At 42.6% G+C, this 18,291-nt stretch overlaps 1 protein-coding gene across 2 annotated transcripts in view; it reads right to left on the bottom strand.

Annotated features, from left to right (window-relative positions):
• Positions 1 to 439: 439 nt before the first annotated feature.
• Positions 440 to 18,291, bottom strand: part of SETDB2 (SET domain bifurcated histone lysine methyltransferase 2) — a 73,989-nt gene continuing 56,137 nt past the window's right edge. Inside the window, exons 10-14 of one of the 2 annotated variants that reach the window (XM_068267135.1) lie at positions 16,910 to 17,018; positions 11,946 to 12,042; positions 10,555 to 10,787; positions 1,886 to 1,974; positions 440 to 1,165 (exon numbers count right to left, since the gene is read on the bottom strand). In XM_068267135.1, the coding sequence (XP_068123236.1) occupies positions 1,048 to 1,165; positions 1,886 to 1,974; positions 10,555 to 10,787; positions 11,946 to 12,042; positions 16,910 to 17,018 (646 nt within the window). In that variant the 3' untranslated portion in view covers positions 440 to 1,047. The remainder of the gene's footprint in view (positions 1,166 to 1,885; positions 1,975 to 10,554; positions 10,788 to 11,945; positions 12,043 to 16,909; positions 17,019 to 18,291) is intronic. The other variant, XM_068267136.1, reaches the window with a different exon arrangement.

Genomic DNA, 18,291 nt, shown 5'->3' with positions numbered 1-18,291 from the left:
TCACTGTCTCACATCTATGACGCCATCTAGTGGCATCTTGAGCCACAGCTGTATCATCCTTAGGGCACATCTGGCTATGAGGAAAGGGGGATGACTTGTACTGGGGGAACATCTGGCTATAGTGGAATCACTTTTTCCTGGTTTCCGAGGTAAAAGTGGGTACCTCGGCTTATACACAAGTATATACAGTAAGCTCTTATTTAATCTGTCAGTTAAAATCACCACAATAAGGCTGTAAGAGTTGTACCAGCCTGCTGTGTTGGGCAACTTGCCCTTGCAGTTGTGTAGCTGTAAGGTGTAAACAAGGGCAAGGCGCCCCCACAGCGAGCGGTTACAGCTCTTACAGCTTAATTCTTTTAAAAAAATCATGCAGTAGTTCATTCGGTATTTGATGGATTATTGCAATGCAGGGGAAATGAAATATGCGACACAGATAGGATTTGAAACAAAAAAAATTATACTGACAAGTAAAGTGCAAGTTCAAGATACTTAACATTTGTATCAGTTCAAAACCATTAGCATCTTGTTAACCATTTTTAATTACAACTTAATATTGGGACGTTAGGGAATTTGTTATTACAGAAGAATCACTTTATATTAATCACAAAGGGACTAGGGACTTACGCCGGATGTGACCAGTTTTCCGCATGCACAGGGGCTCCCTCCGGCTCTGTACGCATGCGCCCGCGCAGTACGAAGGGAGCGCACTGCGCTTGCGTCGACTGGCCGAAATCACTCACAAAGTTTTCTTCAGGCAGCAAAAAGTCAAGAACCTGCCTTGGACAAGATAGATATTGGAGGACTTACCCATTAGATGGGCCTTCAAACACATACAATAAACATACATGATAGCAATTTAGTATAAATATCTCTTTTTGAAAAATATAGTCTCTCCAGCTGAAACCTGATACAGGAATACAGGAAATTGCCAATTATACATACAATACAAACCATTAAACAATAGCTCACAAAATGAATCATCTGGCAACGAGCCTTCTAAAAAAAAATGACCTTTTTTTAAACCTTTTATAAAAATGCATAAATAGTTCAAATAATATTTTTTTTGCAAGTTTTAGATCCGCACAGGCATGGAATTTCCATTTCCGGCGCGCTTCCAATAACGTAGTCATATTTCCAGGTCAATTCTGTGCCGGCTTTTAAGAGCCTGGAAAGAAAAAAGAAAAAGAAAAAAAAAAAAAGGTGTAAACAGCAAAAACTAAAAAAAATAAATAAAATAAAAATAGATAAATCAGAAGACAGAAGATCATCATGCACATGCAAGAATGTAGATTTTACCACTTGAAATAGATCGCTAAAAACCAGTGTAGCCTGCAAGACTAATATTCTATCAACTACTTAGAAACTTTTAGGACAACTGAACTGAGAAGATTATAGAGACTGCCATATTTACTTTTAAACAATACCAGTTGCCTGGCAGTCCTGCTGAACTCATTGGCTGCAGTAGTGTCTGAATCACACACCTGAAACAAGCATATGATTAATCGTCAGCTCAGCCAAGGTCAGAAATACCTGATCTGCTGCATGCTTGTTCAGGGTCTATGGCTAAAAGTATTGAAGGTAGAGGATCACCATGACAGCCAGGCAACTGGTATTGCTTAAAAGGTAATACATATGGCAGCCTCCATATCCCTCCTGCTTCAGTTGTCCTTTAACGTCAACACAACCTCATACTTCACTTTTTGCTCAGTGTCACTTCAAGCAGAAAAGACGTGCCTGCCATGTCCACCACCACAAAGCCCTACCCTTGTGGAACGGTGATTAGAAAGCACAGAAACTATTCATTGTTTTTCTGTTGGAAAGATTTCCAATGCCTTTTTCCCCCCTAGTACTATACATACTCAGTCTAGCACAATACAGTACATACCTATTAGTAAAAAATGCCGTCCATGGGAGCATCTTGGAATGGGTTTCAACAAATACATGCTGAACAAACAGGTTTGGAGAGCAGCTATGCTAAATTAAAAGAAAATGCAGTTCATTTTATTTGCATATAAATCAAGATTAAGCACATGCCAACTTTCCCCTACAAAACTGTAAAAATAGTATGGCCCACTGATAAACATCAAAATAAAACAGGTCTACCGATGCACCAAACCCCCCCCCCCCCCCCGCCCCCACCATGTAGGGCAAAATTAAGCGTCATCCTAATCAGTAGCCAATACCCCCTTTCCAATGAGAAATCTTTTACTTTTTCACAAACTGATCATCAGGGGGCTCTGTATGGCTGATATTGTGGTGAAACCCCTTCCACAGTGTGATGTCAGGACCATGGTTCTGACGTCACACTGTGGGAGCCTTGTTGCATTGTGGTAAATAACAGCTGTTTCCAAACTGCCAAAAAAAGCAAGCATCTCCTCCTTCCACTGACATCTGCCAGCAGTAAAAATGCCACCATGTGGTAAATGTCAGAATGTAAATCAGGAAGAGGAAAGATTTTAAGGTTGGCAAACACTGACTAAATCATTTATACATAATTATTGTAAAAACTAAGCACTTTTTTATTACATTATTTTCATTGGAGCTCCTCTTTAAAGGACAACTGAAGCGAGAGGGATAGGAAAGCTGCCATATTTATTTCCTTTTAAGCAATGCCAGTTCCTTGGCTATCCTGCTAATACTATGCCTCTAATCATTTTAGAAAAAAAAACCTGAAACAAGTATGCAGATAAGGTGTTTCTGACTTTTTGTCAGATATGACAAGATTAGCTGCATGCTTGTTTCTGGTGTGATTCAGACACTACTGCAACCAAATTGATCAGCAGGTCTGCCAAGCAACTGGTATTGCTTAAAATGAAATAAACATGGCAGCCTCCATATTCTTCTCACTCAGTTGTCCTTTACATATACCTGACTCAAGGCAAAGCTACCTAATATACATTATCACCAAGGGAGTGTATGGGGCGGGGAAGAAGAGGGATTGGGAAGGTGATAGAAGAGAACATAGCAGCAAACCTGTCTCATACTGCCTGCACATTTGACTTTAGCCAAAGGTCAAATTTATCAGGTAGAGATTACAGGAGCTGGCGGAGTATGAGAAGAGAGGAACGAACAATGCACAGAGTTATGCGGATCCAGCACAAATAAACCTTTGTGTTTAACTACAGTATCTTTGCCTCAGGTCAGGTATACTTTAACCACTTCGCCGCACGGGTACAGTATATCTATGCTACTGTGGACTTCAGTTTCCCGCCCCGGAGCATAGATATAGTCACCACCGCCGCTGCAGTCCGCGCTCCGGCTCGCACGTGCGTGCGCTCCCGCGCACGCCGCCGCCCACCTGGAGATCAATGAACAGGAAAAACCATTCCCGTTCGTTGATCTCTGCCCCCCAGCAATGATCGGCTGCTTCTATGAGAAGCAGCGCGATCATTGTGAAAAAGATTTCCCAAGCCTCCCTGAACTTCCTGCAAGCGTACTTCCTACGATTGCAGGACGCATTTACAAAAAATTACTGTGGCCATCTTGTGGCCAAAAAGTAAAACTACACCCAAAAACATTTTTTCACATACAAATGCATTATTTTACAATATACGGTAAAATTAACTCCCACACTACCCAATTGTTACCAATTTTTTTTTTTTGTAAAAAAAAAAATAAATAAAATTGTTACCTTAGGGACTGAAATCTTTAAATATTTATGTCAAGAGGGTATAACACTGTTACTTTATAAATTATGGGCTTGTAATTAGGGATGGACGCAAAACTGAAAAAAATGCACCTTTATTTGCAAATAAAATATTGGCGCCAAACATTGTGATAGGGACATAATTTAAACGGTGTAATAACCGGGACAAATGGGCAAATAAGTTACATGGATTTTAATCAATTACAGTAGCATGCATTTAAAAACTATAATGGCCGAAAACTGAAAAATAATGATTTTTTTCCCCAAATGTTTTTCTATTTTCCCATTAAAACACATTTAGAATAAAATAATTCTTGGCATAATGTCCCACCTAAAGAAAGCCTAATTGGTGGCAAAAAAAGACTATAGTTACTTACGGTAATGTCTTTTCCGGAAGTCCGAAGGACAGCACCCATGAGACTTGTCTCCTTCCCCACTTCAAATGGACAGGAAGCTAAAAATACCACAGACATTTGCATATTCATTAGGCAGGCATATATAAATAGGGAACTCACAGTAAATCGTCAGTAATAAAAAAGACCACACCACACATAGTTCTGCTTCAAATGTATTTATTAGTAAGGGTGGGTCGCAAGGGTGCTGTCCTTCGGACTTCCGGAAAAGACATTACCGTAAGTAACTATAGTCTTTCCCAGGAACGTCCTCGGACAGCACCCATGAGACGAAAAACAAGATAAGTTAATTAGGGGGGGACAACTGCCTGCAACACTTTCCTGCCGAATGACAGGTCTGAACTAGCTGCAATGTCTAATCTGTAATGTCTGACAAACGTATTTTGGCTGGACCACGTGGCCGCTCTACAGATCTGTTCGATGGAGGCTCCCGCCTTCTCTGCCCAAGAGGCTGACACCGCTCTAGTTGAATGAGCCTTTATGGATGATGGTAATAACTTTCCTTGTTGGGAATAAGCCAACGCAATGGTCTGCCTTATCCATCTGGCTATAGTCGACTTTGATGCTTGTTTGCCTTTGAATCTTCCTCCGAAGAGAACAAACAAGGCATCCGATTTCCTCCATTGTTTGGAACGATCTAAGTAGCCTAAAACCGTCCTTCTTACATCCAGACAGTGAAGTTTCTTCTCCTTTTCATTGGTCGGGTTGTTACAGAAAGAAGGTAAGAATATTTCTTGAGAACGATGAAACTTAGAAACAACTTTAGGGAGGAAAGAGGTGTCCAACCGTAATGTGATACGATCTCCAGAGATAATGCAATAAGGTTCTCTCATGGACAGGGCCTGTAATTCACAAACTCTCCTGGCCGACGTAATTGCTACAAGAAAAGCCGTCTTGATGGTTAAACATTTATGTGAGATCTCCTCCAGAGGTTCAAAGGGGCTGTTACATAAGGCCTGTAGTACGGTGTTTAGGTCCCAGGATGGCATTCTTGAATGAACCAGTGGCCTGATTCTTTTAAGTGCCTGAAAGAATCGTATGAAGAATTCTTCTTCAGCCAAACGTCTCTCCAGAAAAACACTAATAGCTGCTGTCTGAACCTTCAGTGTGCTGGTGCTGAGGCCTTTCTGATAACCCTCCTGTAGGAATTCTAGTACTGAAAGGGATAAAGAACAGTCTCTGGAATTTTGTTCACACCATCCTTTATACACATTCCAAGTCTTTTGATAAATGTTCCTGGTAACCTTTTTTCTGCTCTGGATTAACGTCTCTGAAAGTCCGTTAGAGAAACCATTCTGCTTTAAACTTCTCCACTCAGGCTCCAAGCTGAAAGCTGAAGGAGCCTCAGATCTGGATGAAAAACTGGACCCTGGGACAGCAGGTCTGGACGATCTGGCAGCATTACATGATCGACTGTAGCTAAATTCTTCAGTAGTGTAAACCATGGTCTTTTGGGCCAGTATGGCACTATCATGATCATCCGAGCTCGGTCTTTCTGTAATTTGTTCAGAACTCGAGGAATTAAGGAAAGAGGAGGATAGGTATACATCAGACCTGAATTCCACGTTATCGAGAATGCGTCCACTGAGCAAGGATTGTCCTGGGGGCATAGTGAGCAAAACATCTGGCACTTTGTGTTGTTCTTTCGAGCAAACAAGTCCATGTCGGGTCTGCCCCAGAGGTGTACCAGGCCCTGAAACACAACTTCGTTCAGAGACCACTCGTCCTGATGAAGTGGTGATCTGCTCAGAAAATCGGCTAAACAATTCAGGGTTCCCTTTAGATGGACTGCTCTCAAGGATTTCAGGTGTCCTTCTGCCCACTGTAGTATCTTGCATGACAGGTACCATAGAGAATGACTCCTTGTTCCTCCCTGTCTGTTCAGATAGGCCACCACTGTGTTGTTGTCCGTTCTTATCGTGACGTGAGTGCCCCTGATTTGGGAATCGAAGTGTGATAATGCTTGCCAAACTGCTGCCAGCTCTCTGTTGTTTGAAGATCTTTGCCTCGACGCTCTGGGCCAAGATCCCTGTACTGGTATTGTACCCAGATGGGCTCCCCAACCCCAGGCGCTTGCATCTGTTGTTATGACTGTCTCTGAGGGATAGCTCCAAAGACGTCCGTTCGTCAACTGTGAAGGGATCAACCACCAATTCAGTGAGTCCTTTATGAACTGGGGAATTAAGATTCTCCTGTCTAAGTCTCTTATACTCCTGTTCCAACTTCTTAAAATCCATAGTTGTAATGTCCTGGAGTGTAGCTGACCCCATTGAACTGCTGGGAATGATGAAGTTAGAAGACCCAGTAAAGCCATGGCGTTTCTCAATGATATTGAAATCTTGCCCTGGAAAGAAAGAACAGATTTTAGAATTGCACATATTTTCCTTTCAGGAAGAAACACAACACTGTCAATGGAGGCTATAGTAAACCCCAAAAATTCCATAGTCTGAGTAGGAACTAGAGAGGATTTAGACCAATTAATAAGCCAGCCTAAGGACTGCAGAAAATCGAGACAGAAGTTTATCTGTGTCTCAACGGTCTCATAGGATTGACCCCAAATAAGAAGATCATCCAGATAGGCTATGATCTGAACTGACTCTAACCTGAGTACTGCTAGAACCTCGGACAATACTTTAGTGAACAGCCAGGGTGCAGAAGATATACCAAAGGGTAAAGCTGAAAACTGGAAGTGCCTTACCTCTCCCTGTAGTCTTATGGCGAATCTCAGGTATTGCTGGGATCTGACATGGATAGGCAGGTGGAGATAGGCGTCCTTGAGGTCCATAGAAGCCCTGTAACACTGACTCTGTAGCAGATTGACCACATTGCGTATATTGTCCATTCGAAATTTTCGATATCTTATTGACCTATCTGATGGGGTCTGTGTAAGAAAAAATTGTACTGGAGGAGCTGTGGCAAACTCTATCTTGTAACCTTCGAGGATTATATTTAATAACCATTTGTTCTGAAAGTGACTTTCCCAGTTTTCGTAAAAGTGCGCTACTCTTCCTCCCACTGGGAGCCTGATGTCATTGTTTAGATCCCTGGGATGGGAGAGGAAAGGACACATTTGGTCTTGGCCGCTGTGGTTTGTTCTGCCCCCATCTTCTTTTAGGATAGCTTTTGGACCCCTGTTCGCTCTGTTTTGGGTCTCGAAAGGAACGTTTGAAACGAAAATTCTTTCTTTTTATGGGAAAGTTCTTTTTATTGTCTGAGGACCTTTCTAGCGTTTCATCTAATTTGGAACCAAATAATAATTCCCCCTCACAAGGTATTCCGCACAGTTTAGATTTTGAGGAGGTGTCCCCTTGCCATGTTTTTACCCATATACCTCTTCTGGTAGAGTTCACCAAGGCCGTGGTCCTGGCAGATAAACGGACCGTGTCATCTGCTGCATCTGAAAGATAATTAGCAGCGTGAAATAAGTTATCAAAGTCCTTTAGTATCTCTTCTCTGGGTACCCCTGAAGCTATCTGGGATTGTGTATGAGACAACCAAAGTTTTAAAGATCTGGCTGCGGCTGTAGATGCGACAGCTGGTTTAAATGTTAGTGATGAAGACTCCCATGCTCTTCTTAACAGATTATCCATTTTCTTATCAATGGGGTCTTTTAAATTTCCAAAGTCCTCAAACTGGAGATCAGATTTTCTAGAGACCTTAGAAAGAGCGGGATCTAATTTAGGTGACGGCCCCCAGAATTTCTGGTCATTAGGGTCAAACGGATATTTATTGGCAAGAGACTTGGGCCAGAATGCTCTCCTCTCTGGGTTATCCCATTCCCGTTTAATCATATTCTTCAGAGAACTATGTACTGGAATGAAAACAACCTCAGGATCAGATAAACTCTCATACATATGATCGAGGGGTGATAGAGTCTTTTCCTCAGTCTTAATACCCATGGTATCACGCATAGCTTTAAGAAATAACTTTAAGGCATCAGTTGCAAAGGCAAATTTATGAGGCTTATCAGTGTCTAACTCCTCTCCTGAAGGAATTTCCTCAAGAGACGATATATCCACCTCTCCCTCAGATAATTCTGAGTCCCCTGAATCTTCACCCCTCTTTCTTTTTTGTAAATTTACGGCAGAGTCCTGCCCTGGGGGAGGTTGAGGTGTAACCGTGACATCACTACTAGATGTAGAAGGATGAGATGGAGGCACCATAGGAGAAGGAATAGGAACAGTCCCAGCAGCTGGAATGTTTGCCTCCTTAATAGCTTTAATGGCAGTAGCCATTTCAGAACGCATCCATCCCATCAAATCTTTAAACACCACGGGTGATTCTTTCTTCATAACTTTGTCAATACATGTTTGGCATAATGATCTAGATGAAGAAGAGGATATTTTCACGGCACAGATGGCACATCTTTTATGATCAGACTTCTGAGCCTGTTTTCCCTTGTCACTCTTATCAGCCTTGTCAGTTGGATCAGATTTGTCTTTATCCGTTTTAGGAGCATTAGGCTATAAAAGAGACAAAGAGAGAGTGTAACTAACCAGCCTCTTATATAAAAAAACTATTTATACATATCTGAAAAAGGAGTCAGCAGATGACACCAACCAGAGAGGCTTCTGAGCCAGGCTCCACAGATCTGGTGGAGGAGGATCCAGCGGCAGTTTCCATGGTCAGGGAATGGATTCTGACCAGGAACTGAGCTTTAAATAAGCCGCCCAATTATGCCACGCCAAGGTAAGCCGCGCCCCCCCTGACAGAGTGCGCTTCCAAAATATGAACCCCCCCGTACAACTGCTGCTGTACCTATAGTTCCTCCTTACCTTATGGGCAAGCGAACCGCTCCCTCACCGCCGGGCTCTGGGATGCAACGCGGCTCACTGCCCTCTGAACGCTGGATAGGCTTACCCGCGGTGACTGAGTGACGTTATCCGGCTGGCGCGATCACATGATCGGCCTCTTCTTCCGCCGGAAGTGCGTCAGACGCGCCTGTGCGCGCGAGATCCGATGGGGGAAACTATTCGGCCGCAGCTCCGGCGCACGCCGGGTCCCTGACCCGCGATACTCGGCCTGAGTCGTGCAGCAGCTCCTGCCTTACAGACATGGGGCTTGATTCACAAAGCGGTGCTAACTGTTAGCACGCCTGTGAAAACCCCCTTAGCACGTCTAAACAAACTTTTCGCGCATAAAACTTTACGCGCGCAAAACTTTATGCGCGTAAAACTTTACGCGCGTACTGCACAGAGCACAGGGCGCACCGCGCGAAGTGCCCATTAAAGCCTATGGGACTTAGCGCGCGTAAAACTTTGCGCGCGCAAAGTTAGCGCACGATCTGATTGAGAGATCCGGTGCTAACCTACTTAGCACCCTGGTTAGCGCGTCTAAAGACTTTAGACGTGCTAAGTAGGTTAGCACCGCTTTGTGAATCAAGCCCATGGTTGGCTTCAGCTCCCCTGTAGCGTCCTGTGTGGTGGACAGAAAACAACTGACGATTTACTGTGAGTTCCCTATTTATATATGCCTGCCTAATGAATATGCAAATGTCTGTGGTATTTTTAGCTTCCTGTCCATTTGAAGTGGGGAAGGAGACAAGTCTCATGGGTGCTGTCCGAGGACGTTCCTGGGAAAATAAGATATACTGTATCATTACTTATCGCAATGAAATGAACTAAAGTTATAGGCGAATTAATGTAAGGAGCGCTAACAGGTGAAAATTGTTCAGATGCTGAAGGGGTGAAACCCCTCAGTTGTGCAGCGGTTAAAGGACAACTATCAAAGTAAGCTAAAATTCTAAATGCCACATATAATTCCAGTAATTACTAGCAAACAATACAAAGGGTTTTTTTCCATCTTTTTATTAGTGTGAAGAAAATAATGACAAAGAAGAGTTCTCACTGTGGGCATTACTATGGAGGGATGTGTCCAGACCATCCAGCATACAAAACAGTCCTCACTAGCAGCAATGGTCTGAGTAAAACAAGTTCATAATGATCGAAAGTACAAATATACCTTCAAATAGTGTGTAAATAATCATCAGCTGCAGCTGTATGCCCAATCCTGTCTCTCTCTGCCTCAGCAGTGTAAAGTAAACAGTTTACAGCCAGGGAGAAGTGCAACATAGCTGCATAGTACAGCTCTGCTTTTTTTTTTTTTTTTTTTTTTTTTTTTATTAAAATGTCTATTTTATTTTTAATTTATTCCCCTCCCTCTCTCCCCACCGAGATCCAATCATTGTGATCTCCTCTCATAGGCATCAGCCTATGAGAGGGATCGCTGTTTGAGGCTCTCCTGGGGACAGCTGAGTGACAGAGCTGTCCCCCATACAGTGCTGCATTAGATCGCAGTGCTGTACAAGCAGTTTTGGTGGGGGACGGGGGAGCAGTTTCAGCCTGCCAGCCGAGATCACTTATCTCCTCTTAGAAATGAATGTCCAGTCATTTCCCTGAATAAAATCTTTACCATTTAGCAGATTTTCATGTATTCACAGTTTAAAACCTTTCAAGTGCAACCCTGTATTGTTAGTATTATGTGTCCAATACTTACATTGAAGAATCGGGCCACATTCCCTTCCTTGGAAGCATCTATGATGCAGAGCTCTTCTGCACTGTCTGGGTGTTGAATGGCGAGGTTCTCTTTAGAGGCAGACAGACGTGGATGAGTGTCGCTGGACCGTGTAGATAAGGTGCTACTATCTGATGAGCAATCGGTGTCTTCTGTCCTCATATCTTTTGCTGATGTGTGCGCTGTCTTCTTCGTTTCTTCATCCAATTTCCCTCCTTTCATTAAATGAAAGAAGAAGAAGATCTGATCATGTATTCTAAATGCAAATGTGTAGCAAAGGATTGACAACATTATGGAGGTTCTGGGCAGGAGCTCCCAGAGATCACTGCAATTCACGATCGTACAGGTATATCCAAAATGAATGAAAGAAATTGGATGTTCCTAGCATGGTAGTTGAGCACCTGTTTTTTTGTATGCATTTTAAGCCTTGCCCTTTGTAATTTACAACCATATAGACATTTAGGCAGTGTTTGAATATATGGAAGTCTAAAGTAAAAAAAAAAGGGAAGCCTTTTGATCCTGCACTGGCTTCCGATGGTATCCTTCGGACCACCGCCCCCCTTGTGGACCCCTGAAAGAGATCAGAGAAGAGCTTTTTGGATTTCTGATTATGACTGCACTCCTCTTGCCCAAGCACAGCCGTACTGTACCTGCATGAGGACAGACGCACCTGTGCAGCGGATCGTGCACAAGCGGCTCTGTGCTACTGCGCAGGCAAAGCCTCACTCCTGCATGAAGAGGAGCACGGTACACATCTTCAGGAAGGTCCCAGGCAACCACGGTGGTCTGGAGGACAGTGTAGGAAGCCTCTGGAAGATCCAGACAAAGGCTCATCTCTTCTTAAAGGCAAGCATCTGTTTGTCTAGAGGCTCACCTCGGGTTTATTTTAAAGCGGGATTAAACTCTGACATGATATTCAATCAGCTGCTGTGAAAAAATGTGTGCATTTTTTCAGCATACAAACACACAGGGTGCAGAAAAAAAATGTGCACAGAAAACTGAAAGACAAGTGTGACCCCGCCTGTAAGAAAGAGTGCATGAAACATTAACCCCATTTCATAAATCACTGAACATCTACTGTCACTGGCAGTTTGCTTTTCATATGCTACACTCTGCTGATTTGCCTTTGGGCATGGTATAGAATGCCTGGGAAATGTGTGACATAAGGCAAAGTATAAAATGCTTCATTTTTTTTTTTCTTTTGCTTTAAGCATCCCACCCAGACTTTTATATTGATTTGTGGGTGCAATGAACAGCCTTTGGGATAACTCCCTTTTCCATAACTCTACCTGATTTCTTGTTGAGCAGTATACTATGCTGTAGTGACACAAAAGGATGATCTAATACAGTACTCTGAACAGAACATACAATACCTTGGCGTCTTGAGCTGCTTGCTTGTGGCTGCTTTGGAAAAGAGGCAATAGGGAATAAGTCATCATCATCTGAGCTGTGTTGCACTGTGACAGCACCCTGTATGTACAATAGACAGATTAGCCAAGACACAGGGGACTGACTGTAATACACTGTGGAGGTCAGGTGTGTAACCACAGCATGTAAAACCAATTTACTGATGAACCACCAGAACGCTGTGAGGGTTGTAACCTGACCACCTAACAGCAGAAAATCCTTATTATATGCAGGTCCGGACTGCCAAAATACTTCTGTCTAAGAGAATCTTGGAAAACCAAACCCAGTGTCTACTGTGAACACCAGTGTAGTATAGACTGATTTGGCGGGTTAAATGCACCAAAGTGCTTCATGTCCTGTTCAACCCCATTCAGCACAAGCTCATGTTGTAGAGTGTAGGACGAGCACTTGTGGTAATTAACATGACAGGAGAATAATGCTGAATACACACGGTTCGTTCCCGCATTCGAATGCGCCGCTCAATTCCCGACAAATCGATTATTCCCGAACATTTCCGAGCGCATTTAGATGATTTTTAGGTCGATTGTCATGTAAAGTATGGCAAATCGACCTAACGATCCATCGAACCGCAAATCGGACATGTCGGAAATAAACGAATCGACTGGAATCGAGCGGCGCATCAACGGGAATAGAGTGCGGGAACGAACCGTGTGTATCCAGCATTATTTCTAAACTGATCTATGGCACATGTAAATAATGATTTCTTAACCATTTTTCATAGAATATGAATGATGACACAAAACTTTTCAGGCAATCATGGTTAGTGGTTGTCTGAAGCAGTTTATTAAATCATAATCACTACACAAATCTACCAAAATGACCCTGATCAAAAGTTTGCATATCCTGGTGATTTGGCCTCATAACATGCACGCAAGTTGACACAAATGGGTTTTAATGGCTATTAAACATAACCATGTTCACCTGTGATCTGTTTGCTTGTAATGAGTGGGCGTGTATAAAGAGGTCAATGAGTTTCTGGACTTCAGGCCCTTCGATCTTTCATCCAAAGCTGCACTAATGTTTTTTTGTATTCTAAGTCATGGGGAAAGCAAATTAAATGTCAACGGATCTGCGCAAAAAGGTAGATGAACTCTATAAAACACGAAAGGGATATGAGAAAATTTAAAATGCCTATACATTCAGCAGTGCTCAAATTCTAATTAAGAAAAGGAAAATCTGTTGGGTTCTGTTTAAACCAAATCAGTCGGGTAGATCAAATAAAATTTCAGCCACAACGGCCAGAAAAATCATTTGGGATCCAAGGAAAAACACACAAATTTCAGGTTAAATACAGGAGTCTCTGAAGAAATATGGTGTGGCAATTTCAAGATGTACAAGGAGGAGAGGCACTGAAGATGGGCTGCATGGTTGAGTTGTCAGAAGAAAGCCATTACTACGCAAATGCCACAAAGTATCCGCTTATAAGATGCTAAACAGCACGGAGACGAGCCTCAAACCTTCTGGCACAAAGTCATTTGGAGTGACGAGACTAAAACTTAACTTTTTGGCCACAACCATAAATTTGACATTTGGAGAGGGTCAACAAAGCCTATGATTAGAGGTACAACCATTCCTTCTGTAAAAAATGGTGGAACGCTGGTGTTCTGGGAATGAGTAAGCTACAATGGCACAGAAATGTGGTCAGACTTGATAACTTACTGCATTTATATTGTTATCAAAAAATACTGGAGGAAAATTTGCACTCGGCAGCCAGGAAGCTGAACATGGGACCTACTTGGACATTACAACATGACAAAGATCCAAAGCACAAGGTCAAGTTAATCTGTCATTGGCTACAGCAAAACAAAGTGCAGGTTTTTGAGTGGCCATCTCAGTCTCCTGACCTCAATATCATTGAGCCACTCTGCCATTGATGTTAAAGAGGGCAATACATGGTATTAAGAACTGGGGTATGTTAACTTTTGATCCGGGTCATTTGGGCAGTTTGTGTAGGAGTCCGGTCATTTTGGCACGCGTTCACAGCCACGTAACGCTTGAGATGAGCGCTGCCACTGACCAAACGTAATTACGTCTATAGCGGCACAGCAGGAATTACAGTGTAATTCGGGTGCTGGCAATAGCTACGACTCAGAGGGGGAATAGTATTTAATGCTGTCCAGAATTCCAGTGGCAGCAGGGTGAGCCATCATTTGGCTTATTCTGTGCCCAATTGACCGGGCAACACTATAATATGCACGGTTTTGTGCGCTGCTTAGGATTTAAAAAAAAAGAATTAAAAAAAGAAGAGTAAAACACAGTTGTTTGACAATAAATGTCTTAGGGCTCGTTTCCACTAGTGCGGTGCGAATCCCTGGGATTCCACCGCTGACGAAATCGCATGCGGATGCGATTCCGCGTGCGTTTTTTTGCCGCGAATTCGCATGCGATTTCGCATAGGCAGGGTCTATGCGAATTTAACCATGTCACTGCCTGACTCAATTTGTATTACTTTTCATGCAAAAAACGCACGTGCGTTTTCCCTATTAAATACATGGGCTGCGATTCGCCTGCATTCCTCACGCAGGCGAATTCTGCAGGCCCTACCGTGCAGAAAAATCCTGCACAGAAAAACGCACGAAAACAATGACAAGTGGAAACAGTCCCATCCACTTTCATTGCCTATGCAAATTCGCATGCAGGCCACGCATGCGAATTCGCCCTAGTGGAAACGAGCCCTTAGGGAAACCACTAACCAGGAGTGAAAACAAAAAAAAAAAAAAAGTTATAAATATTCTATGAAAAATGGTTGAGAAATCATTCTGCCAGTTTATGCAAACTTATGAGCACAACTGTACATTGTAGTAGATAAGAATTCCACTGCACCAATCTCAGGATAAAAAGTCCAATTTTTATTGAGGCAGTTGTGGACAAACAGCAATACAGCTCACGCATATCGGAGTAAACGCATGGCTCCTTAGTCATAGCTGTGTTGCACTAAGGAGCCATGAGTTTGCTCCGATACGCGTGAGCTGTATTACGGTTTGTCCACCATTGCTTCAATAAAAATTAGACTTTTATCCTGAGATCAGTGCAGCGGAATTCTTATCTACATTTTCTTGGCTGGCATTCTGCTCCTGAACATAGTAGGTGCAGTGGTTGCAGCGACCCGTTTCTTGGACAACCGTACATTGGCGCAACTGAGGTATAAAAAGGTTATACAAATACAGTCCAATCAACTAAAGTGGCTGAACATTTCCCAATCAAAGCTTGAGCTATAATTAGCACTAAACACAGACGCCTAATATCACAGTAAAAACAATGGCGTTGAACCAGGATTTAAAGAGCAACTGAAGCGAAAACATCATAATGAATAAAACGGCTTATTGTTTACAATATTCATATATAAATTATTTAGTCAGTAATTGCCCATTGTAAAATCTTTCCTCTCCCCGATTTACATTTTGAGATTTATCACTGCTGGTGACATCTTTACGGAATGTTTGTTACTGAGAGTTCTATGCACAGAGGGAGATGCTGCTTGCTTGGCAGTTGGAAAAAGCCATTATTTCCCACAATGCAACTAGGACAGAAAACTGTCAGGAGACACTGTGGGAGGGGTTTCACAGTCCCTGATGATTTATTTAAGAAAAGGTAAAGATTTCTCATGGGAAAGGGAGTATCAGCTACTGATTGGGATTAAGTTGAATCCTGGGATAAAGTTCCTCTTTATTACAGTACTGTGAACCATGTTGTGCCCGATCCCAACACTTTCACAACCCCACACTGGTGAGCAAGCAGCATAGCTTAAAATAGTAGTAATTGGAAGAGATTTTTCAAGCTTCTCACAGGAAGGGCTGTGCACATACATTCATGTATGTGTACAGCTATGCATCCATGTATGTGTACAGCTACCGGTATACATCCATGTATGGGTACAACTACCGGTATGTATACATCCATGTATGTGTACAGCTATACATCCATGTACTGTATGTGTACGGCTACCGGTAAACATCCATGTATGTGTACAGCTACTGGTATACATCCATGTATGTGTACAGCTATACATCCATGGCAAAACCATTAACATGGATTTGAGCTTACTGAAGCAGATAAAGAAATACAAAGGAGGACGAGTTCTAGGAGAGCTTCAGATTAAATTCTCTATCACTAACTAGAGAACCAGAGACGAAGCACCCTCATGTATTTTATTACATTTATCAGTGGGAACATGACAGTAAACACCTACCCTGCTTTTAGTTTCATTCTTATCTGCTTAATTAGTCTATTATCAGCTGTGATAAGAATCCCAGACTGACTCAGTCTAGGTTTGACCTGGAATCATTATAGCTGAGTCACTCTTCTGTGGAGTCTTTTCAAGCCCAAGCCTGCCACCTCCTGGCTCAGATTTCCTGCTTTGAATTCTGAGAGTTGTGATGACATGGGAGGGGCTGCTGCTGCTGAGAGAGAATCTCTGAAACAGACAAGTGTGGCTGCAATATGATCTGTATGCACTCTGCATAGATAATGATGATGACTGCAGTTTCATTCCTATGAGAGACACTTCCTACAGGCAGCTGCACATCATACCAAAATGAAAGCACACAGATGAAAGGCTGCAGCAGCCTTTCTCATATAGCCTAAATAGCAGCCTAGTCTCATATAGCCTACACAGCACATCCAGAACAACTCATAACCCGGAAGCAGAAGGGATATGAGCCGGCGGCCATATTTGATTTTTCCTGGAGCAATAATGGATAAAAATCACTAAAAAAGGCATACCAGAGCGGCGAAATTATCAGGTAGAGCATATATTCTTTACAAGCTATAGACTGATATGTTTATTTTGTGTGAAACGTTCATCTCTGGTTCCCTTTAAGATGAGAGGATGGCATTCTCTACCATATTACTGCTTGGCATTATAGGACTTCTTATAGAGGTGCATAGATTAGCAATTCAAGACAATAACCTTTTCTATTAGCTCTCTTCTGCGTTTCTGGAGTATGGCAGTCTTGGTTTTAGGTCTTCTAATGGAGGAGAAATCAATATTTCCTCTTCTAGTATTCATTCCTTTATTTCTATAGTAGAGACAACAGGAGAAACAAAATACAAAGATGTAACTCCATATCCATATTTGTACCACGACCGCAGACCTGTGTGGATAGTAATAATGGAGACTAGCATTAGGGTCATCCTAATCCTTCACTACTCAGTGAGTTACTGACCCAGGAGCGGCATGCAACCATAAAAGCCTGACCCTGCAGTCCTGCAGGCTTGTGTCAAATCCAGGAATCACAAGTACTTATTCTAGGATCAGGATTGCAGCCCATGGTTTAAAGTGAACGAGAGACGAAGCACCCTCATGTATTTTACCATATATATCAGTGGGAACATTAGAGAAAACACCTACCCTGCTCTCTGTTTCATTCTTCACTGATCAGCCTGCTTCTAAATCAGCCCTGATAAAATCCCCGACTGAGGATTCAGTCTGGCTTTGCTCAGGAATCATTATAGCCGAGTCATTATAGCAGAGCCAGAAGGGGGCAGGCTTGGGCTTGAAAAGACATCAGAGAAGACGGTCTCAGCTACAATGCTTCCTGAGCAAAGCCAGACTGAATGCTTAGTCAGGAATTTTATTAGGGCTGATTAGAAGCAGGCTGAGCAGTGAATAATGAAAGAGAGCAGGGTAGAGGTTTTCTCTAATGTTCCCACTGATATATATGGTAAAATACATGAGGGTGCTTCACTTTAAAGGGGAACTGAAGAGAGAGGTATATGGAGGCTGTCATGTTTATTTCCTTTTAATCAATACCAGTTGCCTGGCAGCCCTGCTGGTCTATATCTCGGCAGTAGTATCTGATTAAAACCAGAAACAAGCATGCAGCTAGTCTTGTCAGATCAGACTTATAAGTCTGAACCACTGAAACACCTGATCTGCTGTATGCTTGTTCAGGGGCTATGGCTAATAGTATTAGAGGCAGAGGATCAGCAGGGCTGCCAGGCAACTGGTATTGTCTAAAAGGAAACAAACATGACAGCCTCCATATACCTCTCTCTTCAGTTCCCCTTTAAAGGAAAACTGATATGGAGGCTGCCATGTTTATTTCCTTTTAAGCAATACCAGTTGCCCGGCTATCCTGCTGATCCTTTGCCTCTAATAGTTTTAGCCACAGACCCTGAACAAGCATGCAGCAGATCAGAGGTTTCTGACATGATTGTCAGATCTGACAAGATTAGCTGCAAGCTTGTTGCTGGAATGATTCAGCCACTACTGCAGCCAAATAGACCAGCAGGGCTGCCAGGCAAATGGTATTGTTTAAAAGGAAATAAATATGGCAGCCTCCATATTCT

Source organism: Hyperolius riggenbachi, chromosome 2 (genome assembly GCF_040937935.1).
Source record: "Hyperolius riggenbachi isolate aHypRig1 chromosome 2, aHypRig1.pri, whole genome shotgun sequence".
NCBI classification, from domain to species: Eukaryota; Metazoa; Chordata; class Amphibia; order Anura; family Hyperoliidae; genus Hyperolius; species Hyperolius riggenbachi.
This window is presented reverse-complemented; position numbering and strand designations above follow the sequence as displayed.